This window comes from Dendrobates tinctorius, unplaced genomic scaffold (genome assembly GCF_039654945.1).
Source record: "Dendrobates tinctorius isolate UK_male_01 unplaced genomic scaffold, ASM3965494v1 ptg000089l, whole genome shotgun sequence".
Lineage (NCBI taxonomy): Eukaryota > Metazoa > Chordata > Amphibia > Anura > Dendrobatidae > Dendrobates > Dendrobates tinctorius.
The window spans coordinates 18,572,232-18,597,447 of record NW_027361757.1 but is presented as its reverse complement, the minus strand read 5'-3'; the positions used below and the strand labels follow the sequence as shown (position 1 = coordinate 18,597,447).

The 25,216-nt window shown below is 40.4% G+C and overlaps 1 protein-coding gene across 1 annotated transcript in view; it reads left to right on the top strand.

Moving 5' to 3' along the window:
* Window positions 1-25,216, top strand: part of LOC141098247 (uncharacterized) — a 129,735-nt gene that overhangs the window by 12,300 nt on the left and 92,219 nt on the right. Inside the window, exon 2 of the mRNA XM_073585876.1 lies at window positions 24,102-24,844. Coding sequence (XP_073441977.1) covers window positions 24,102-24,844 — 743 coding nt within the window. The remainder of the gene's footprint in view (window positions 1-24,101; window positions 24,845-25,216) is intronic.

Sequence of the window (25,216 nt, the reverse complement as noted above, 5' to 3'; positions counted from 1 at the left end):
GCTGCTGAGCAGCATGCATTGCCATAGCTGTGCCAGGGGTGGCAACAGCAACCAAACCCACGGAGCTGGTCTGGGCAGAACGCCAGGACCGACGAGTTTGCTGAGCAACCTCCTCTGCGGCTGGAGAGGAATGGGAGACCACCGGAAGCAAGGCTCGGGATTCTCGCTGTGCAGCGACAGAAATCCGATGCCTAACATCAGGTGACTACCTGGCCTGGACCATCATTGGAAACAATTCTTAGGAAGGCTAGTTTGTAATTATTGACCTATAAAATTGAGATTTAAGTCCACATTTCCATCTGTCTGTCTTTCTATCTATTGAAAGTGACAATTTGTTATTGTTTGCCAGGTGGCTGCTGCTTAAACTGACAACCAATAAGGTCACGGAATCATTAGTAATCCTCGCAAAATAAGAGCTGCGAGATGATAAAACAATGGGAATGTCTTCCTGGGAATAATATAATGTAATAAAATAAGGCATACTCACTCGCGCTGGCTGCTACTTTTCTCTGCGCATCAGCAGGAAGCGGTCATATGTCATTCTTCGTTGTCATAACCGCTGAGGCTAGTGATGGCTGTAGCGGATTGCACGTAGGTGACAGGATGTCACCCTCAGCATATCTTATGACGTCCCTTTTCTGTTACCTGAAAGCTCGAGTCAACTAAAAATCTCATAGGTCGAGGGACTGAAGAACCGAAAGTCACCTTTCCTGTCCCAGGAAAAACAGTTCCAGCTGTTGCACGCTGGTTCTTCAGCTATAACACTACATCTATCATTCTTGTGACCACTGCAGCCAATCACTTGCCCTAGCAGTCACATACCTTGCATACGCATACTGCTACTGAGGCCAGTGATTGGAAGAATGGGTCATGCAATTGATAAATGAGTCATCATCTTTGCAGCACTTGCAGTCACCACCAGAGCGGCAGCACTGGAATAGGGGAAATTGAATATATAAGTAATTCTTTTAACAAATTTCTCTCTCTTTACAAAAAAATCAATAACATAAAACTTTAGTTGGCAGTCTGGTAATTTCTTGCATACGTGCAAGTTTTTCCATTGGAACCTCTAATTGGAGTAAGACAAGTGACTTGACACGTTTCTTGTCCCTAGATGAGCCCTTTGAAGCTATAGTTCAGCTTTCATAGAACATTGTAAACTTTATTTAGGTTTATACATATACTAAAAGCTTAGCTATCGTCATCAAGGGTAAAGGTGTGCAGTAAAGGTAATGCACACTGAAAAGTTGTAGCTCATCTCCATGGGTTTTGTTTCTTTTATTGGTCTCAGTGAATACATATTTTCTCATTTCATGCTCTCCGAGACTGTGGTCTTATTAAGGTGATGTTTAGTGCTGGTGCTAGTCCTCACCTGTTACATAATGATTCTCAGACACACTCACTTAGGCAGTTTCACACGTCAGTGTCTCCGGTACGTGTAGTGACAGTTTTCTCACGTACCGGAGACACTGACACACGTAGACACATTCGAAAGAATGTGTCTATGCAGATGTCAGTGTGTTTTCACGGATCGTGTGTCCGTGTGCAAAACACGCTGACATGTCCGTTTTTGTGCAACAGCACGGATCACACGGACCCATACAAGTCAATGGGTCCGTGTAAACACGTACCGCACACGGATGCTGTCCGTGTGCTGTCTGTGTGCGATCCGTGTGCATTTTTAAAAGGCAAAGGGTTAACATTGAAAATAATTTTTCAAAAACACGGACAGCACACGGACAGCACACGGATGGTACACACGGACATACGGATAGCACACGGATGGCATATGTATGCACACGGACACACGGATACGGATAGCTTCGGTACCGGTTTTTCCGGTACCGGAATTATCTGGAAGTGTGAAACTGCCCTTAAGACCCTTTTACATGTGTCTGTTATTAGCCACACATCCATAGGAACACTACTTCCTTATTTATACCTGTTCATTTATTGCCTGATCACGTCTTTTATGCAGAACTAAAACTTGTCATTGGTTGGCAGCTTCTCCCCTCATGTCAATAGGGATGTGCTGCTGACAATAATGACGGGGGAAACAAAATATTATACAATCATTCATACAATCCCCTCTCCTTGTCATTGCTACATGAAATTGGTCCTTAACAAGCATCGATCAAATTCCAAGATTGTCGCTAATTATTTATTATGGAGTTTTAGGACCTTAAAGAGGATCTGTCAGTAGGATCAACCCTCCGTCTAAGATCTATGATCGGAGATAGATCTCCAGGAGATCTGCCTCCAGAACTTATTTTACATAAAAAGGGGCGTTACCAGTGAGACATATAGATCAGGAGAGCAGACTGTCAGTCATTACATGTCTCACACTGGTAATGCCACTTTCAATTAAAATTCCATTATTGAGTTGAATGGGGGGGATTCTGTCATTTTTTTTCAGTATTTTCTTATATCCATAAAGAAATGAAGAAAATGGTAGCATTTTTTGTGATGGGAACATTAAAATAAACATGCAAAAAATTGTCAGGGCATCTTCTGGCTGTTTTTATAGCCAAACCATTGACATGAATTGTAAAGTATTGGGTGTCTTCCTAGTGGAAAATGCCTGAAGAATGGATGTTACTTTTTTAATAATAATAATCTTTATTTATATAGTGACAACATATTCCACAGCGCGTTACAGCTCAACAGTTCAGTTTTTAAATGTCATCTTCTAAATACCTGACTCATTTAAAAGAAGCTCACAAGCCTGAACACATGAACAGCAAGTGGTTTTTACATTGAAATTAATATGCTTATTTTGAGCGTTTTAAAAGTTTAAAATTTTTTTTACGGAGTTATGGTGGAAAAAGACGGTGTAAACATATCCTAATGGGGGGAAAATAGCATCTGTTTTCCAACTGGTTTTGCTGGACAGAGACCCTACAGAAAGGGAAAGGGGGAACTGTTGTCTTCAAGAGAATAAGGAAGTTGCGACTTTCTCTTAAGATTTGTTGCTGTCTATATGTAATATTGATTTATGAAAAACTATAACAATAGTTAAACAATAATGTTATTTTGTGCAGGATTAATCATATGACTCCAGTCCCTGGGTAATAGTCACTTAAGCAGATAAGGACAATGTGATTTATTATACCTGAAAGTCAAATGAGTGGGTAATAAAAGTGACAATATTGTGAAAGAATGGCAAACAATGTTGGATTTCACCTCTTGTCTCACACTCCTTGGTTGTCATTGCCTTTCTACTCCTGACCCTTCCTTCTTTCTCTCTTTCATTGCCTCACCTTTCTCCTGTTGACAGGAACTCTACTACCATTTGCTTAGGAGTAAAATTCCCTGTCAATGCAATAGACATTGGGAACAGTGTAATGCTGCGTGGAAGGAAGTATGTGGCTTCTGTTCCTACAGGCTCTGCAAACAGAAAATTGTAGAGTTTGGCAATGCTTATAATTGGTTATATCAGAGAAGGTCTGGCTATCTCACCAGTGGCAATATCTCAGTGGTAGGTGAAGTACTAGATATGATCTGGGGTCACCTTTGTGCTAGTTTGGAGGACCTTGAGGTAGGTGAAGTACTAGATATGATCTGTGGTCACCTTCGTGCTAGTTATGATCTGTGTTCACCTTTGTGCTAGTTTGGAGGACCTTGTGGTAGGTGAAGTACTAGATATTATCTGTGGTCACCTTCGTGCTAGTGTGAGGGGCCTTGTGTTGGCTTCTGTGAAAAATCACTACTAGATATCAGTGAATGCTATACCAGGGCAGGAACACAGAAGTAAAAGTACTGGCCAACTTTGTTTCAAACTTTATCTGTTGCGGATTATTCCTTCTTTTAGCACGTACAGTTGTGGCAAAAAGTTTTGAGACTGACACAAATTTTTGTTTTCACAAAATTTGCTGATTGTGTTTTTAAAGGGAATTTGTTAGGTGATTTCTTTTCATAGTATACTAATAGTATCCTGAAATAGAATCATAGAATCATAGAATCATAGAATCATAGAATCGTAGAGTTGGAAGGGACCTCCTGGGCCATCTGGTCCAACCCCCTGCTCAAAGCAGGATTCGCTAAATCATCCCAGTTAGATGTCTGTCCAGCCTCTGTTTGAAGACTTCCATTGAAGGAGAACTCACCACTTCTCGTGGCAGCCTGTTCCACTCATTGATCACTCTAACTGTCAAAAAGTTTTTTCTAATATCTATTCTGTGTCTCCTCCCATTCAGCTTCATCCCATTGCTTCTAGTCTTTCCTTGTGCAAATGAGAATAAAGTTGATCCTTCTACAATGTGACAGCCCTTTAGATATTTGTAGACAGCTATTAAGTCTCCTCTCAGTCTTCTCTTTTGCAAACTAAACATTCCCAAATCCTGCAACCTTTCCTCATAAGACAGGGTTTGCAGACCGGTCACCATTCTGGTCGCTCTTTTCTGAACTTGCTCCAGTTTGTTGATGTCTTTTTTAAAATGTGGTGCCCAAAATTGGACACAATATTCCAGATGAGGTCTGACCAAAGAGGAGTAGAGGGAAATAATTACTTCACGTGATCTAGACTGTATGCTTCTGTTAATACATCCTAGAATTGCATTTGCCTTTTTTGCTGCTGCATCACACTGTTGACTCATATTCAGTCTGTGATCTATTAGTATACCCAAGTCTTTTTCACATGTGCTGTCACTTAGCCCTATTCCTCCCATTCTATATATGCTTTTTTCATTTTTATTGCCCAGATGTAGTACTTTGCATTTCTCCCTGTTAAAAACCATTCTGTTAGTTGCTGCCCACTTCTCCAGTTTATTTAAATCTTTTTGAATCCTCTCTCTCTCTTCTCTAGTATTAGCTATCCCTCCTAGCTTTGTGTCATCAGCAAATTTAATCAGTTTACCCTCAATTCCTTCATCTATATCGTTGATAAAGATGTTGAACAATACAGGGCCCAGGACAGAGCCCTGTGGTACCCCACTTGAGACATTCTTCCAACTGGATGTGCAGCCATTTACGACCACTCTTTGGGTCCGATCACTAAGCCAGTTATGAATCCACCTAACAGTTGCCTTGTCCATTCCATACTTAGTCATTTTTTCAATAAGGATTGTATGAGAGACTTTGTCAAATGCTTTGCTTGGACAGCCCTTGCAGAATATGTAACAATTATTGCTGTACCTTACCTCGTTGTCTTGCTGTAAGGTTTGGACAATTCAGAGTCATACACTTATTGTTCAAGACTTTTGCAATTTGTCCTGACATGCTGGATATCAGCTTCTGGGCAAAATCCTGACTGATGGCAACCCATTCTATCCTAATCATTGCTCAGAGTTTATCACAATTTCTGAGGATTGACCACAGGTTATCAATAGGATTGAGATCTGTGGAGTTTCCTTGTCATGGACCCAAAATGTCAATGTTTTGTTCATCGAGAAGTTATCACTTTTGCCTTGTAACATGGTCTCCATCATAATGTAAAAAGAATTGTTCATCAACAAATTGCTCTTGGATGGTTGGGAGAAGTTGCACTTGGTTGATATTTAGATCCCATTCTTTATTCATGGCAGTGTTATTAGGAAAAATTGTGAGTGAGCCCAGTCCATTGGATGAAAAGCCATGTCACACATGAATGGTCTCAGGAGGCTTTACTGTTGGCATGATACAGGACTTGTGGTAGCGCTCATGCTCTCTTTTTCTTACTATTCTTTCAAATGTCCCAAACAGTCTGAAATGTTAGTTCATTCAGACGGGAAGGTGTAGCTGCTTGAAATTGGCATGAAAATACCAAAAGCCCCAATTTTTTGGGCATCTCCACATTGTGCAAAAATGTGGCGTCTATTCAAAATGTTTAAAGTGCTCTCAGTGAGAGAAACAAAATAGGAATCTTGTGGGTATGATACCTTTTAATGGCTAACAAATAATAGTGAATGTTGTTAGGGTACCGTTACACCTAGCGATGTATCAGCGATCCCGACCAGTGATATGACGCGGTCAGGATCGCTGGTGCATCGCTAGGTGGTCGCTAGTGAGCTGCTACACAGGCAGATCTCACCAGCGACATCGCTGGGGACGGGGATCACTACTTACCTGTCAGACGCGGTGATCCTGCGTCCTCCCGCCCGGCTCCACGCGTCGCTCGTCGTCACAGCAGGAAGCGCCGCAGGAAGTGGCCGACGAGGAATGATCCAGGAGCTTCTCGCGCGATCAGCGATAACCAGCGGCGGAGCCGGTCGGAGGTAAGTATCACATGCAGCGGTATCGCTAGCAATATCGCTGCAACGTCACAAAATCGGTGACTTTACAGTGATATTGCTAGCGATATCGCAGTGTGTAACGGGGGCTTTACAAAGCAAGCTTTCAGGACTGCTTACGTCCCTTCATCAGGCTGATATGACAAAATATTTGAAGAAACCTTATTTATATACAGTTTAAAGCACAACATTTCAATAAACAAACAATGAGCTTGGAGAGAGAATCCTTAATTAGGTAAGATTAGATAGGTAGTGTGAAAAGTTCTGAAGATCAAAGGGCTACTTGGAGGAGATAGCTCAGATATGGTAATAGGTCATTTTTTCAAAATGTTTTTTACGCCAGTTTTCTGGTGTAAACACTTTAATGTATTATAACATACCATAAACTGAGTAATGCATTTGTATCTATAACCAACTATATGGTCATTTTATAATATATTATTTCCTAGCATATTACAATAAGTGGCTTTCCCATAATTAACATTTATCCATGAGCTAGGTGATCAGTGTTAAAGTGGTGGTAGTCTGACTACTAGGATTTCAATACATCAGTAGAATAGTGGATGGATTAATATCCACACCAGAACAGCTGTGGGAAGAATAAGCTGAATAGAGCAGTCATTGTAACGTCCCTGAATCCTAGGGAAGATCATATACAGCGGAGCAATCACTGTTGTCTCTAGACTGCTTCACACTGGTCACTAATATTATGCCATGTATTAAGCTAAACAGGTATACTAGGCACCCACGTTTAGCCCCCTATTTGCTAAAATTATGGTATTTTGTAAAGACAGTGTATAAAAATCTAAATTATTTGACCTTGTGGATGGAATTTTACTATAAAGTAAGTTTTGAGAAAATCATGTGCCAAATTCTATAGAATTACATAATGGAATATGCATGTGTAATATGTCTTTATGAATGCGGCATGGTGTTGTCTGTCTGCCTGCAGACTCTAAACTCAGGTTAAATAGAGAATCGGGATGTAATTATAATAATTATTTAATATCAGATGAAGGAAGAAAAAAAAAACTGAGATGACTAAAGTCTTGGCATGAGCATTGAGACCATATAATATTAATAACCTGCCTGAGGAAAGGGAGAAAGCTGTTTTCTGCTTGTGATTTTTCTGGCTTCTTACCTCATCATTGCTGTACCCGGATAAACAGGATGCAAAGATTTTGCAAACGTAAATAGTACACCTTGCAGAATAACGTAATTGTGCACTGCAGTGGATTACTATACAAATGGCTTTCTTCTCCAGAGGATAGGACAATGCTTACTTTATTCATCTGAGCCAAAGATGTTCCTGTTCATTAATGAACTTCCTTCTAATCGTTTATTATCTATGAAACTCACTAAATCAATTAATTATCATAAAGCCTGTCTGTCATAATTCTGTTGTCGGGTGTCACGGGATCAGGGTCTCCTTCCCTGTCCCTAACGCTAGGGTTTGCCATAGCTCACACTGCTCCCCAGATTACTTTTGATGGTGAAGCTAACTCTGACAATGAGTGCTAGCCAGGGCCCAGATAATATAGATGGGGGTGGCTACCAGTGCACAGATGAGAGCCTTAGCTCCAAGAGCTCTCAACAGAGCAAATTAACATCAGCACCTTTTAATATGAAGGTGAAGTGCTTCTATTCAGTGCAGGAGTAGGAGAAATTAGACACTACGGTCTCCTGGCGACTGTCTGTCGTTGTAACCCTTTAACACTGTCATTACATTGGCACTTATGGGAACACATGTAACCCCACGAGTGACAGCAATAAAGGACTCGGAAGTACATTACTGTATGTGCTTTGCAGATATGAAAATTGACTAATTTATATTATTCTAAATTGTATAGCAAAGTCATTTTGTCATCAATTTCCAAATGAATTCTTTTTTCAAATTAAATGGAAAATGTCTAACTTTCAGCTTCTGGCAAGTGATCTGTTGTAAAAAAAAAAAAAATGTGACTTTAAGATATTTTCCATTTTCCACAGCGTCCCATCTTTTGGGGAATTAGGGTTGTACATAAATTGGCTCATCAGAGGTGCAGTAAGATCATATCCTGATAATCGGCAATCACACTGCACTGTGGGCAGCCACATTCACCACTATGCAAATACCTATTAAGGAAGCATCAATACAAGTGGATCTTGCTCAGTGCAAACGTATGACTTACATACTTCCCTTTCATTAGCTAAAAAAACAACCTGTTCCCAAACAGACCAGTCTTAGTGTCTCGCTTCTTCCTTGTTTTGTTTAGATTGCGAATTGATTGCGATGTTTTTTGTTGGTATTTATATCCTGGAAGAAAATCTTTGCAATCTATCTTTGCATATATGTATGTGGTATAAAAGCAATTATTTCTAATAGTCCAGTCAAAATACGGTTTGACCCGGAACAAATTCCAAGAAAGCGTTTTATGATTTTTTTTATTACTATTATATGTGGGGAACAACATATTAAAAGTTTTCCAAAAATTGATCACCACATAGGTCCTAACTATGACGTCATAAGACGATGACAGCCATCGCGCTAAAAATAACGAATATTTCCCTATTTCAAAGCTGTAGCTTTAGGTTACAGAAGAGTTTGCATTTTGTATACTATATATTTTCATATAACAATTTTTATACAAAGTTTTATACTAACTACATGGACAGGCGAGGTCATGGCGTACATATATGTACATTTCTAGAAATTATAGAATTAATACACAGTGCATTTTAAGACCTACTTCATCACTGAATAAGCGTGTCAGGTCAATAGTCACTATTTTCATCATCAGACACTGCTTCCTCACTCATATTGTCACAATGCCCTTCTTGACATGGTCCGCATACCCGTGAACAGGTAAGGCTGCTTTCACACATCCGGCTTTTTGAATCCGGCACGATGCGGCGAAATTTGGAACAACTGGATCCGGTACCGGATCCGTTTTTTTCCCATAGAGTTGTATTGTCGCCGCACTGTGCCGGATGGGTATGCGGCGCATCCGGTTTTTGCCGGATACGGCAAAAAGTAGCCGTCTGGCGTCTGCAAAAAACATTTGCTGCAACGTTTTTTGACAGCGCCGGACCGGTTTTTCTCAGAGCGCATGCGCGAAGACTCTGATCTCGCGCTGCTCTTTTAAATGTGGGCGCCACCGTATCCGGCCACACAGGCATCCGGTGTCTCCGGCACATCCCGGATCCGCCCCTACGGCTTTTCGCCGCACGGCGCCGGAGACACAAAGCCGGATGTGTGAAAGAAGCCTAAGTCCGTGTCTTTTGCAAATGCACCGAAGTGTACTACAACCACGAGAACAATTGCAGTGAATTATTTTCAGAAGTGTTTCTGGCGCGGGTGAAGTATCCATCATCACTGGAACTAGACTGTTGTTCTGCAATTCCCATCCCCATTCAGTAGTGTCCATGGCCTCACCATTGTCCATCCAAAGCATCACTTGGAGGTAACTCCGAAGGGCATGATACTTCGTTGCAGAGGAGGTCGGTGGCAGTCGTTCAGGTGTAACAAAGATTTTGGCTGAACCAACTTTTTTGCAGAGAGTAGAATACCTCATTGCAGACAGATTGTCTCCAGGTTTGCCCCCGAACAATGCCACCATCGCTTTACACCCAGCGTATTCAATCTCAGCTCTGTTTTTGTTAGGTGTGGAAAAGATTTTAGCACAGCTATTTAAGACGGAGTCTCCCTTCAAAACCTTGTGTAGACCGAGTTTTTTTCCGATTCCAAAAACCGCGGAAGTGGTATCGCAACCCGTGAATGCATGAAGGAACAGAAGACTGCTGCAGACATGGTTTCCCAGGAACTTCTTCATAACCGTAATGTCGTATACTGTTGTAGGACTCCCTTTATCCGAGTAGAAATAAAGCTTGTTACCATCGCTGGTTGACGCGTGATGAAGTAACAACACCAAAAGATCTGTATCTTCGCCAATGAGACTAGTACTTTTGTTGGATGACGTTGACACTGCTGCCTTAACAATCTCCACATCTGCATCCCCCTCTGATTGTATTACGTTAAATAATAAATATAATAATAGTAGTAATTGTAAAAGAAATATGATAGACACTGAAAGGCGAGTCGCATTTAACATTTTACAGCTTTGGCGGCCATATTCTTTGACGTCACATTTGGACCCTTTGTGGTAACCCTATCTTGGTAAACTTTTAGTATGTTTTTCCCTACATGTAATACTACCAAAAAAAACCTATAAAACGCTTTCTTGGAATTTGTTCAGGGTAATGGATTTTTTTTTAGTATTTTGACTGGACTATAAGGCTAGGGGTCACACGACAGTATTTTCTCTCAAACGTGAAAATCGGTCCAATTATGCAAATCGCATTCTGATCAGAGTTTGATCACAGTGTGAAATGACTTTCTCAGATGTGGAAAAGATGGAAAAAAAGAATTCTCCATTCTGTCAGTCTATGAAAATCGGACTGAACTCAGATGTCATCCAAGTTCAGTCCTCTTTTTTTTTTTTTAACCAACCCATTGACTTGCATGGCCGAGTGCCATCAGATTTATGGATGCAAATTGTGCACGCTGCAACTTTTTTCCTTGAGCAGACTCTGTCTGAGAAGAAAATTGGACATACAGTTGTGGCCAAAAGTATTGACACCCCTGCAATTTTGTCAGATAATACTCAGTTTCTTCCTGAAAATGATTGCAATCACAAATTCTTTGATATTATTATCTTCATTTAATTTGTCTTAAATGAAAAAACACAAAAGAGAATGAAGCAAAAAGCAAAACATTGATCATTTCACACAAAACTCCAAAAATGGGCCAGACAAAAGTATTGGCACCTTTAGCCAAAATAACTGCGACCAACCGCTTCTGGTAACCATCAATGAGTTTCTTACAATGCTCTGCTGGAATTTTAGACCATTCTTCTTTGGCAAACTGCTCCAGGTCCCTGATATTAGAAGGGTGCTTTCTCCAAACTGCCATTTTTAGATCTCTCCACAGGTGTTCTATGGGATTCAGGTCTGGAGTCATTGCTGGCCACCTTAGAAGTCTCCAGTGCTTTCTCGCAAACCATTTTCTAGTGCTTTTTGAAGTGTGTTTTGGGTCATTGTCCTGCTGGAAGACCCATGACCTCTGAGGGAGACCCAACTTTCTCACACTGGGCCCTACATTATGCTGCAAAATTTGTTGGTAGTCTTCAGACTTCATAATGCCATGCACACGGTCAAGCAGTCCAGTGCCAGAGGCAGCAAAGCAACCCCAAAACATCAGGGAACCTCCGCCATGTTTGACTGTAGGGACCGGGTTCTTTTCTTTGAATGCCTCTTTTTTTCTCCTGTAAACTCTATGTTGATGCCTTTGCCCAAAAAGCTCTACTTTTGTCTCATCTGACCAGAGAACATTCTTCCAAAACGTTGTAGGCTTATTCAGGTAAGTTTTGGCAAACTCCAACCTGGCTTTTTTATGTCTCGGGGTAAGAAGTGGGGTCTTCCTGGGTCTCCTACCATACAGTCCCTTTTCATTCAGATGCCGACGGATAGTACGGGTTGACACTGTTGTACCCTCGGACTGCAGGGCAGCTTGAACTTGTTTGGATGTTAGTGGAGGTTCTTTATCCAACATCCGCACAATCTTGTGTTGAAATCTCTTGTCAATTTTTCTTTTCCGTCCACATCTAGGGAGATTAGCCACAGTGCCATGGGCTTTAAACTTCTTGATGACACTGCGCACGGTAGACACAGGAACATTCGGGTCTTTGGAGATGGACTTGTAGCCTTGAGATTGCTCATGCTTCCTCACAATTTGGTTTCTCAAGTCCTCAGACAGTTCTTTGGTCTTCTTTCTTTTCTCCATGCTCAATGTGGTACACACAAGGACACAGGACAGAGGTTGAGTCAACTTTAATCCATGTCAACTGGCTGCAAGTGTGACTTAGTTATTGCTAGAGTTGAGCGATACCGTCCGATACTTCAAAGTATCGGATGGTATCGGCCGATCTTTAAAAAAAGTATCGGTATCGCCGATTCCGATACCGGAAGTCCCATTCAAGTCTATGGGACTTCCGGTATCGGAATAAGAAAAACCCTTTCCTGCCCTTGTACAGCCTCTCTGGGGTCTGTACGGGCCTTTCGGGGGGCTGTGCCGGCCTGCCAGGGGGTCTGTGCAGGCTCCGGTGTTCTGTGCCGGCCTGCCAGGGGGCTGTGCCGGCCTGCCGGTGGTCTGTGCAGGCTCCGGTGGGCTGTGCCGGCCTGCCGGGGGGCTGTGCCGGCCTGCCGGGGGGCTGTGCAGGCTCCGGGGGGCTGTGCCGGCCTGCCGGGGGGCTGTGCCGGCCTGCCGGTGGTCTGTGCAGGCTCCGGGGGGCTGTGCCGGCCTGCCGGGGGGCTGTGCCGGCCTGCCGGTGGTCTGTGCAGGCTTCGGGGGTCTGTGCAGGCATCGTCCGATGGGACTACAAGTCCCATCGGGCGATGCCTGCTACCATGACAGTGATTGACACATTAGCCAATGATGGGACAGTAATAGTCCTATCATCCGGCTAATGTGTTGAATGTAAAAAAAAAAAAAAAAAAAATTACATGCTACATACATACAACATGCATACTACATACATGCTACATTCATACTACATACTACATACATGCTACATACATGCTACATTCATACTACATAAATACTACATGCAACATACATACTACATATATACTACATACACACTACATATATACTACATGCATGCTACATACATACTGCATGCTACATACATACTACATGCTACATACATACCACATATATACTACATACATACTACATACATACTACATGCATGCTACATGCATGCTACATGCTACATACATAACACATATATACTACATGCATGCTACATACATAGTACATGCTACATGCATGCTACATACATACTACATGCTACATACTACATATATACTACATGCATGCTACATACATACTACATGCTACATACTACATATATACTACATGCATGCTACATACATACTACATGCTACATACATACTACATATATACTACATGCATGCTACATACATACTACATGCTACATACATACTACATATATACTACATGCATGCTACATACATACTACATGCTACATACATACTACGTATATACTACATGCTACATACATACTACATGCTACATACATACCACATACATACTACATACATGCTACATGCTACATATATACTACATATATACTACATGCATGCTACATACATACTACATGCTACATACATACTACATATATACTACATACATACTACATGCATGCTACATACATACTACATACATACTACATGCTACATACATACCACATACATACTACATACATACTACATGCTACATACATTCATACATATATACTACATGCATGCTACATACATACTACATATATACTACATGCATGCTACATACATACTGCATGCTACATGCATGCTACATACATACAACATACATACTACATGCTACATACATACCACATATATACTACATACATACAATACATTCATACAATACATACATAGACATACAGTACATATAACATAGAGTAACATACTTACCAATACTTGTCACATTGTTCCCCGAAGCCATTGTCTTTTCCGGAATAAATATTAACATAACAAACCACAAAAATACTCACCCACGATCCGAAGCAGTCCACGAGTGTGTCCCACGACGATCTTGGGTAGAGAACTGCAGCATCAGCTGATGCTGCCGTTCTCTACGGGCTGCAGGAATCCAATGACGGAAGGTAGGTATCCTTCCGCACTGTATTCCTCCGCCACTTAAAAAAAAAAAAAGTCCCTAGTCTCACTTTATGCCATTGCTGTGTGGGAAATTCCCACACAGCAATGGCATAAAGTGAGACTAGGGACTTTTTTTTTTTAAGTGGCGGAGGAATACACTGCGGAAGGATACCTACCTTCCGTCATTGGATTCCTGCAGCCCGTAGAGAACGGCAGCATCATCTGATGCTGCAGTTCTCTACCCAAGATCGTCGTGGGACACACTCGTGGACTGCTTCGGATCGTGGGTGAGTATTTTTGTGGTTTGTTATGTTAATATTTATTCCGGAAAAGACAATGGCTTCGGGGAACAATGTGACAAGTATTGGTAAGTATGTTACTCTATGTTATATGTACTGTATGTCTATGTATGTATTGTATGAATGTATTGTATGTATGTAGTATATATGTGGTATGTATGTAGCATGTAGTATGTATGTAGTATGTATGTAGCATGCATGTAGCATGCAGTATGTATGTAGCATGCATGTAGTATATATGTAGTATGTATGTAGCATGCATGTAGTATATATGTAGTATGTATGTAGCATGCATGTAGTATATATGTAGTATGTATGTAGCATGTATGTAGTATGTATGTGGTATGTATGTAGCATGTAGTATGCATGTAGCATGCATGTAGTATATATGTAGTATGTATGTAGCATGTAGTATGTATGTAGCATGTATGTGGTATGTATGTAGCATGTAGTATGTATGTAGCATGCATGTAGTATATATGTAGTATGTAGTATGTATGTAGTATGTATGTGGTATGTATGTAGCATGTAGTATGTATGTAGCATGCATGTAGTATGTATGTAGCATGCATGTAGTATGTATGTAGCATGCATGTATGTATGTAGCATGCATGTAGTATGTATGTAGTATGTATGTAGCATGCAGCATGTATGTAGCATGTATGTAGCATGTATGTAGTATGTATGTAGTATATATGTAGTATGTATGTAGCATGTAGTATGTATGTAGCATGTAGTATGTATGTAGTATTTTTTTTTTTAACATTTAACACATTAGCCGGATGATGGGACTACTACTGTCCCATCATTGGCTAATGTGTCAATCACTGTCATGGTAGCAGGCATCGCCCGATGGGACTTGTAGTCCCATCGGACGATGCTTGCACAGACCCCCGGACATCAGCACAGCCCCCCGGCAGGCCGGCACAGCCCCCCGGCAGGCCGGTACAGACCCCCACAGGGTGCACAGACCACCGGCAGGCCGGCACAGCCCCCCGGCAGGCCGGTACAGACCCCCACAGGGTGCACAGACCACCGGCAGGCCGGCACAGCCCCCCGGCAGGCCGGTACAGACCCCGGGCAGTCCACACAGCCCCCCGGCAGGCCAGCACAGCCCCCCGGCAGGCCGGCAGAGACCCCCGGAAGGCCCGAAATGACGGCGCATCATGATGCGCACACACCGCGCATCATGATGACGTCAGGCCGTCAATCAACTGAACTTCCGATTCCGATGCCGAATTCCGATATTGAAAAAATATCGGAAGTCGGTATCGGAATTCCGATACAGCAAGTATCGGCCGATACCCGATACTTGCGGTATCGGAATGCTCAACACTAGTTATTGCCAACACCTGTTAGTTTCCACAGGTAAGTTACAGGTGCTGTTAATTACACAAATTAGAGAAGCATCACATGATTTTTCGAACAGTGCCAATACTTTTGTCCACCCTCTTTTTTTATGTTTGATGTGGAATTATATCCAATTTGGCTTTAGGACAATTCTTTTTGTGTTTTTTCATTTAAGACAAATTAAATGAAGATAATAATACCAAAGAATTTGTGTCTGCAATCATTTTCAGGAAGAAACTGAGTATTATCTAACAGAATTGCAGGGGTGTCAATACTTTTGGCCACAACTGTATGCAAAGCTCCATAGAATAAGATTAGTGTGATCCAATGTTTTGTCACATCGCACTCGGTACGAAACTACGGTCGTCAGCATGAGCCCTTATTCTGATATCCTATAGCTAGCTTTAAGGCCTCATTCACGCATCAGTATTTTTCCACGTACGAGAAAACGGACCAATCATTTGATCAAACTTTAATGAGAGGGTGGTCCAAGTGTTAATAATTTTTTTCTTCATCTTTTCCTTTCTGACATCCTTGAATATTAGACCACACTCAGATATCATCCAATTTTTTCACAGCCCCCTTAACTTGCATTGCGATATTTATCCAACCGTTGAATCAAAATCAGACATGTCTCAGCAATTTTCAGTGAACTTCTCGGTCCATGAAAAATCACGGACTTGTGAATGGTCCCATAGACAATTAAAGATACAAATGCTATCTGTGAAAAGCACAAATGGCACTCATATGAGAATACAGTACGTCTGAATGAGTTCTAACTGTGATACAATCACATCTGTTAAAGGTTGAATGCTCCCATACAAGTTAGACCAGTGGTCCCCAACTTTTCTGACCTTGAGAGACACATAAAGCACTGAGAGGGTCATGACCCACATCCAGCTTCAACCCCCCACAAAGTAGTGTCAACCAAAGCCCCCATCACAGGTATAATCATAACCAAAGCTTTTCCACATAAATCACTCCAAAGAAGTACACTGAGATACAGGGGCTGTCCCCACAATCAGTATAATGATAAAGGGGGTATTAAGCCAAAATATAATGCCGTCAGGAAAAGGCAAAATATAAAGAGAAAGAAAAACCTGAGGCATAAAAATCAAGTTCCTTTATATTTATTGGTATGATCAGTCACACAGTACCACCAACGTTTCGGCCAATATGGCCTTTATCAAGGAATTTATCTGGATAAAACATAACAAAATAAAGAAAATAAGAAATTACAGGACCGATCACATATCACATAATTAACGAGAAAAGAAAAACAAAAAAGAAAAAAAGGACATAGTTCATTCACAAAATAAATCATATTAAATCATTCATTAAGGGCCCACATCACTTCAACGGAGAAAGAAAATTACTTTGAAACTGTAAAAACAAAGGGATAAGGTTTATAATTATGAAATTGTGGCACATGCACACAAAGCTAGAATGGCCAGAAGTGGGGCATGAAGAAGAAAGCTACTGCGCTGTATTATAGTGAGTGGTGCATGCATATAAAGCCAGAGCTGCTGGAAGTGGGGCATAAGGAAACAAAGCTACCACGCGTGCGTGGTTGAGGTGGAAGAATCTGATGGCGCATGCTTGATAGCATAAAAAAACACTATTATGTTGTAGCGTCCAATGAATACCGGTAATATGGAATGATTGATGATATGGTTCTGATGTAAGAGATGAAGTCAGGATAGGACAAACCTGCACCAAAGAGAGGGATAAAGACGAAGGGTGAATACCTGGTTTCCGGCATTAAGTCTGTGGAAAAATAAACAAGATACAAAATTATTACAAAACAATACATAAGTGATAAATAAAAGTGATACATAAATGTAAAATAAAACAGACGAAAATATCAATGCATAACTTGATATTATCTATGAAATGACTGATATTGATCAATGGAAAACCTCATATTCCCTATTAACGCCAAATGGTTCTAGGGTTTGAAGGACATAAATCCAATAGCCCTCCCTCTCTTTTAGTAACTGTATTCTGTTTACACCTCTCTTGGGCATAGGTATGCGTTCAATCACCTGATAGCGGAGTTGTGAGATACTGTGATTGTTAAAAATAAAGTGAGCTGGTATCGGCAACATGGTTTTTTTACAGCAAATTGTAGATTTGTGTTGTGAAATGCGGTCTCAGATATGTTGGGTAGTCTCACCAACGTATCCGAGACCACACGGGCACTTAACTGAGTAGATAACATATGAGGACTCACAACTGAAAAAAACTTTAATGGGAAATCTTTTACCTGATCTAGGGTGTGTGACGGTTTCTCCCTTGGTAATACAACCACTGGCAAAAATTATGGAATCACCGGCCTTGCAGGATGTTCATTCAGTTGTTTAATTTTGTGGAAAAAAAGCAGATCACAGACATGACACAAAATGAAAGTCAATTCAAATGGCAACTTTCTGGCTTCAGTAAACACTAAAAGAAATCAAGAACAAAAAATGTGGTAGTCAGTAATGGTTACTTTTTTATACCACGCATAGGGGAAAAATTATGGAATCACTCAATTCCGAGGGAAAAAATTATGGAATCATGAAAAACAAACCAACAAAAAAACATTCCAACACGTTACTAGTATTTTGTTGCACCACCTCTGGCTTTTATAATAGCTTGCAGTGTCTGAGGCATGGACTTAATGAGTGTCAAACAGTACTCTTCATCAATCCGGCTCCAACTTTCTCTGATTGCTGTTGCCAGATCAGCTTTGCAGGTTGGAGCCTTGTCATGGACCATTTTCTTCAACTTCCACCAAAGATTTTCAATTGGATTGAGATCCGGACTATTTGCAGGCCATGACATTGACCTTATGTGTCTTTTTTCAAGGAATGTTTTCACAGTTTTTGCTCTATGGCAGGATGCATTATCATCTTGAAAAATGATTTCATCACCTCCAAACATCCTTTCAAATGATGGGATAAGAAAAGTATCTAAAATATCAACATAAACTTGTGCATTTATTGAAGATGTAATGACAGCCATCTCCCCAGTGCCTTTATCTGACATGCAGCCCTATATCATCAATGACTGTGGAAATTTGCATGTTTTCTTCAGGCAGTCATCTTTATAAATCTCATCTCGCCAAACAAAAGTTCCAGCATCATCACCTTGCCCAATGCAGATTTGCGATTCATCACTGAATACGACTTTCATCCAGTCATCCACAGTCGATGATTGCTTTTCCTTAGCCCATTGTATCCTTGTTTTTTTCTGTTTATGTGTTAATGATGGCTTTTGTTTAGCTTTTCTGTATGTAATTCGCATTTCGTTTAGGTGGTTTCTTACAGTTCGGTCACAGACGTTGACTCCAGTCTCCTCCCTTTCATTCCTCATTTGTTTTGTTGTGCATGTCCTGTTTTGGAGACATATTGCTTTAAGTTTCCGGTGACGCTTGACACTTTGATGTCTTCCTTGGTCTACCAGTATGTTTGCCTTTAACAACCTTCCCATGTTGTTTGTATTTTGTCCAGATTTTAGACACAGCTGACTGTGAACAGCCAACATCTTTTGCAACATTGCATGACGATTTACCCTCGCCTTTGTTTCAATTGACATCTCTCATGTTGGAGCAATGATTCATGTCAGTCCACTTGGTGCAACAGCTCTCCAAGGTGTGCTCACTCCATTTTAGATGCAGACTAAAGAGCAGATCTAATTTGATGCAGGTGTTAGTTTTGGGAATGAAAATTTACAGGGTGATTCCATAATTTTTTCCTCAGAATTGAGTGATTCCATAATTTTTTCCCTATGCTTGGTTTAAAAAAGTAACTATTACTGACTACCACATTTTTTGTTCTTGATTTCTTTTAGTGTTTCTTAAAGCCAGAAAGTTGCACTTTGAATTGACTTTTGTTTTGTGCCATGTCTGTGATCTGCTTTTTTTCTACAAAATTAAACAACTGAATGAACATCCTCCAAGGCTGGTATTCCATAATTTTTGCCAGGGGTTGTATTTGAGCCCTGGAGACAGTGCAAGCATGAAAATGTTCCTTTCCGTTGTGTCCTAAAAAGAGGTTGAGAATCTTTGTGACAGAACTATGTCCTTTTTCCTTTTCTCGTTAATTATGTGATATGTGATCGGTCCTGTAATTTCTTATTTTCTTTATTTTGTTATGTTTTATCCAGATAAATTTCCTTGATAAAGGCCATATTGGCCCAAACATTGATGTTCCCCCATTCAGTATTCTCCCAACACACTGTCACATTCAGCTTCAAGAACCTCCTCTAACAGGTAGTACCATCCTTCAGCGTACCATACCGAAATCATCTCTAAACCCCAAGACAATATATGTGCATCCAGATCTGCTCTTCTGTGCAGGGCTACTCACAAAATTCACCATTTTGAGATATTCTCTTCATAGCTGTTTGCTAGTCCTGGACCTAATGCACCAAGCTGACAGACAGTCACGAGCCACAATTCATGGGACCCTGAGCCACAATTCATGGGAACCTGAGTCACATGTGGCTCCTGAGCTACAGGTTGGGGACTCCTGCATTAGACCAATGTCAGACAAATCCACCAGATTTCTTGCACAAACTGAATCCTTCTGTTTTTTTTGTGAGCAATAACAGCTAGAGCTAATGCTACCACTAATACTGTGCCATGAAACTACTGAACTAATCCTCTGACTCAATAATTGCTTGAAAAGTACAGTTTTAATTACTAAATACTTCCTGCCAGCATCCTTACATATTACCGATTCAGGAGCAAGCAAGGTCAGATGTTTGTGTGACTTGTGGATATTACTCGTGAATTATTTCTTAAGATCAGCAGGCGCGTGTTGGATTTGTTCTGGATGTGCAAGAAAATTCAACATCTTAGTGAAAGGGAGTGAATGTCTGGCAGGTTTCATTTTTCTTCAAGACGATTTATAACATTGTTTTCTTGGACTTCAGTAAAATTCCAGAAACGAGAAGGTGCTCTATAAATTTGGTTAACACACAGTTTCTTCTTGTATCAAAAGGTGTTTGGATTATTTTTAAAAACCTAAGGGATAAGAGTAGCAAATTCTAAACAATTATTATTATTATTTTGTAACATGCTTTTTGTTGACATTTTTCTGTATTTTTTTTTCTTGTTTATTGGCATGTAGGCATTCTGAATTCAGTGTGCAATACTATTTACCCCTGTACTTTGTAGAACCTCCTTTTGTGGCAATTACACCTGCAATTCACTTTGGATAAGTCTCTATGAGCTTTCCACATCTTGCCACTGTGAGTTTTGCCCATTCATCAAGGCAAAACTGCTCCAACTCCTTCAAGTTAGATGGTTTCCTCTGGTGAAGAGCAATCTTCAAGTCTGACCACAGATTCTCAAATGGATTATCGTCTGGGCTTTAACTAGAACTATCCAAAACATTAACGCATTTCCTCTTAAACCACTCGAGTATTGCTTTAGCAGTATGCTTTGGGTCATTGTCTTGTTGGAAGGTGAACCTGTGTTCCAGTCTCAAATCACTGACAGACAAACAGGTTTTGCTTAAGAATATCATTGTGTTTTGCACCATCCATATTCCCCTCAACTTGCACCATATTCCCTTATTCTTGATGCTGAAAGACATCCCCACAGAATGATTTGGTGAGCGGCCCTCACTTGGCAAGTTTGTTGCGGTGCTTTGGTCTTTCCATTTGCTCATTGTCTAGGAGGGGACAACCCACCGCTGACACCAATTATCTCACATCCATCCGCCGTTATCTTTGAAGCGAACAGCTCTTTGCTTCCCCCAATTGTCCAGACAATTGCACGATTGACTGACGATTAATGGAGGAGGTCGTAGGCTATTTCCACTTATAGTCCGATTATCAGGAAACTAACAGTGAATCTATGGTGTATAGATCTCCAATTCCAAAGCATGGAATATATGTATATTCCTCCGATATAGACACTGTGTACTCCATGATGACACAAGAAAGATTTTTTAGCTGCCACCACCAGTCGTTTTTACAGCCTGACTGGACGCATGATTTTTGGTAGCATATGGCTTCGGAGTGTGGCTTACAGAACAAAAGGAACAGAACTATTACATTTTATATTTAATCCAAACGAGGCAGTGTATATAAAAAGTATACAAAAGATTTTACAAAGGGGACAAAATAATACAGCATATACAGTACATAGAATAAAAAGGAATTATGGAAGAAACTTACTACTTTGCTCAAAGAGATGAGTCAACTTAGCTGAAAGAGAGCACTTCGACTAGGGATGTTCAGCTAACAGGATTCATGCATACTCAACATGTATCTCTCTACATGACCAAGATCATAATTCAGGTTGAATTTTTATCAGCACGAGTTGCACCAACAAAACCTCCTTGATGAACTTATGTGGGCTGGTTTGTGGGTTGTTCTCAGCCCCTCAGGATTTTATGAAATTCTCAACTTATGCAATAACTACTCTCTGGATGATTGCAGAATTTTCATATTGCCGCCATATCTTAAATTGAGATTTTACTGTTGCCCAGATATAAAATATAACATGGTTGGTGTCAGTTATCTGGGCACTATGGATTTGGGGCTTATAGGCAGGTGTTACATTTATGAAGAAATATGCATATTCCCCTATTCACCCTGAAGCTGAAAATGTATGTCCCATTACTATTGGACTTATACAAGCTCCAATATTCATAATTTTCCTCTGGAGACATATGTTTGGGCTGGCTATTGTAGCATTTCCCTTGCAGTAAACCACAGTGTCACTTAAATTCAAAATGCATTTCCTGGGAACAAAGACCCTTCCACCTCGCTATATATGTGAAAACACAGGTACCCTATTGTTATCCAACCCTCTGGAAAGCGTTCTCCTGTCTCAATTACCTATCCAAACTATTATTCTTTGTCTACGTGCAAAAGACATCCTAATTGGTATTGCTGGGGTGTTTTGTCGTAAAAGGAGCTCCTGCATGTTAATTAAGATTTCATACTGCTTTATGTCCATTGCACTTATCTGAGTCAGGAGATTCAAACTGTCAGTTGTTTTTTATCAGCTCAAGTCCTACTACAAAAGAGAGTGAGTAGAAGGAAGAGGGGGAATGCCCCTTCACTACTGGCTTCAGAGATTTTAAAATTTTCTATGACTACCATAATGTATTTGATGGTGCTCCGTGGATCATCAGAGATTGGGATATTTTTTTTATAACCCAACCCTGATCTGTGCTTCTCAACAAATTTGTCCCTGACTTGCTTGGCCATTTCCTTGGTACTCATGGTGTTGTTTGATTATTGGTGCCTCTTGCTTAAAGAAGTCCACTACTTGGACAACTTCTTGTCATACCCAATGCTTGGCCCCACTAAAATAAAACCTATGTTCTCCTTCCGTGCCAGCGCCGTTACCGTCTCGATCACAAAGAGGCAGTCTGGGCTGCAGCTGATCCTGGACATCCTCTTCATGTTTGATAGCACTGGTTGGGCGCCGATGTCAGGTGTCACAACACCGCACAAAAGCCCTTGGGAAAGTGACTGCCGACACTATGGGAACGGCACTGGCACAAGAGGTGAGTATAAGCTTTATTACTTTTAGGGGGCCAAACATTTGAATCAAAAAGGGGTTGTCCTAGTTGTGGACAATTTCTTTAGTGGTGTTGTTGCCTTTCAGAAAAGGTGTGTATATACTGACAGTCGATGTGACACTTAGATTGCACACAGGTGGACTTCCTTTCACTAAGCTTGTGACTTATGAAGGTAATTGCTAGCACCAGACATTTGTAGGGGCTTCAGAGCAAAAGGGGAGAATACATATGTCCATGCCAATTTTTTGTTATTTGATCCCATAAATTTAATTTATGCCTATATTTTTTTTGTCACTTCACCAACTTAGACTACTTAGTGATGATGCATCACACACAAATTGGATTACACAAATATTTAAACACAGGTTGTAATGTAACAAAATAGGTAAAAAAGACAAAAGTGTGAATATTTTTGCAAGCGTGTGTATGTGTATATGTACAATAAATAATAAAAGGAATAAAATAATAACTGGAAGACATCAAATAATGTAGACATACTTGGATTCTCTGTAACTACAAAGAGAATATGAAAGTAGAAATGTTTTTCATTTCCAGACAAAAAAAAACACAAACTCATACAGACAATCTGGAACAAAAATCTGTTTTGTCAAAATGTGGCAAAGCAAAAACTAAGATAATCTTTTGATTTTACAGGCTAAAACTCTCCAGGACTGAAAGGGATTCTTTATAAATATTTCCATAAGTATGTAAAATTAATTACACTACAAACACCCTAAAGTTGAAATGTGGAGTGATTGGTAAACACTGGTAAAGGTGTTTTGTACTGGTCCCCTACTATGGAAACCTAAAGAAATTAGTTTTCTTGTTTGTAAATTATCCTTGAATTGCTAAATAATTCTAATTATAGTGTAAATTACCTGAAAAGTAACAAAAACAGTATGCTTTACAAATAATTCTCTTTGCATTGTTTCAGCGTACGATTCAGTATTTTACACCTTTTTCTGTTTCCACAGGGAAGAAAAGTGTCTCAACCGAAGGGGAAGTCGTGCTGACCCACATGAAGAAACTAATAAATGAATATGAAAATGACTCTATAAGTGCTCCCAGTTTGAATGGAGATCGGTTTGATCACACAGATGCGGCTTCAGATTGTCCGTCTGATGTTCCAGCTAAAGAAGATCATATATGTGAACTGCCAGTGCGTGACCCTCTTCAGCAGTTCAAGAGGATGTACAAGTTTGAGTCAGAGGATTCTGGGGTTGAGATGCCAAGTGGGGCAAACTCACCTTCTACTCCCAAAGGTTCCGAGAAGAGTTTTGTAATGCACAGCCGGGATTCATCCTGTGATTCTGGGGTGCTTAGTGCATCATCCTCACCCACTGTGGGTCACATGGAAATAAGCGATGGAGGAGCAACTGTAGATGTGACCCACACATTCCTTTCCAATGTAGAGACATTTAAAGACCACACGGACCTTAGTAAAGAACATGGTGACGAGAATGAAAATAGTGTAGAAGATTTTATTGACTGCCAAGAGGAAGAGCTAGACTTACCTCCATGTAATGAGGAAAATGAACCTTCAGCCATTGCTTTGTTTAATACAGAGCTTTCTTCTACAAAGGAGGAGGAAACAAAAGCCATGGATGACTTTTACAAAGACACTTTTGAAGATATCCAGAATTTGCATCAATTAAAAAGATGTCCAACAAGTGACAGCCTGGATGAATATATGGATGAATGTTGCAGGCTTAGTGAGGTAAGAGTATTTGTAGGACACTCGTACGATAATGTGTCATGAAAACTTTAAGGGACAAGCAAATTGTCTAGATATAATGTGTGCCCATTGGGATCTCATAGGGAATTTTATCACGTGTCTATATTACACTGATATTTGAGTTCATGAAACTTAAACTGAATCTGTCAGTAGGATTTCACCCCCCAAAACTATTTAATAATAATAATAATAATAATCTTTATTTATATAGCGCCAACATATTCCGCAGCGCTTTACAGTTGAACAGTTTCAAACACAACAGTCATAAGTAATAACGTTAACAATACAATAATTAAAGCGAAATAAGACGACCCTGCTCGTGGGAGCTTACAATTTACAATGAGGTGGGGGCGA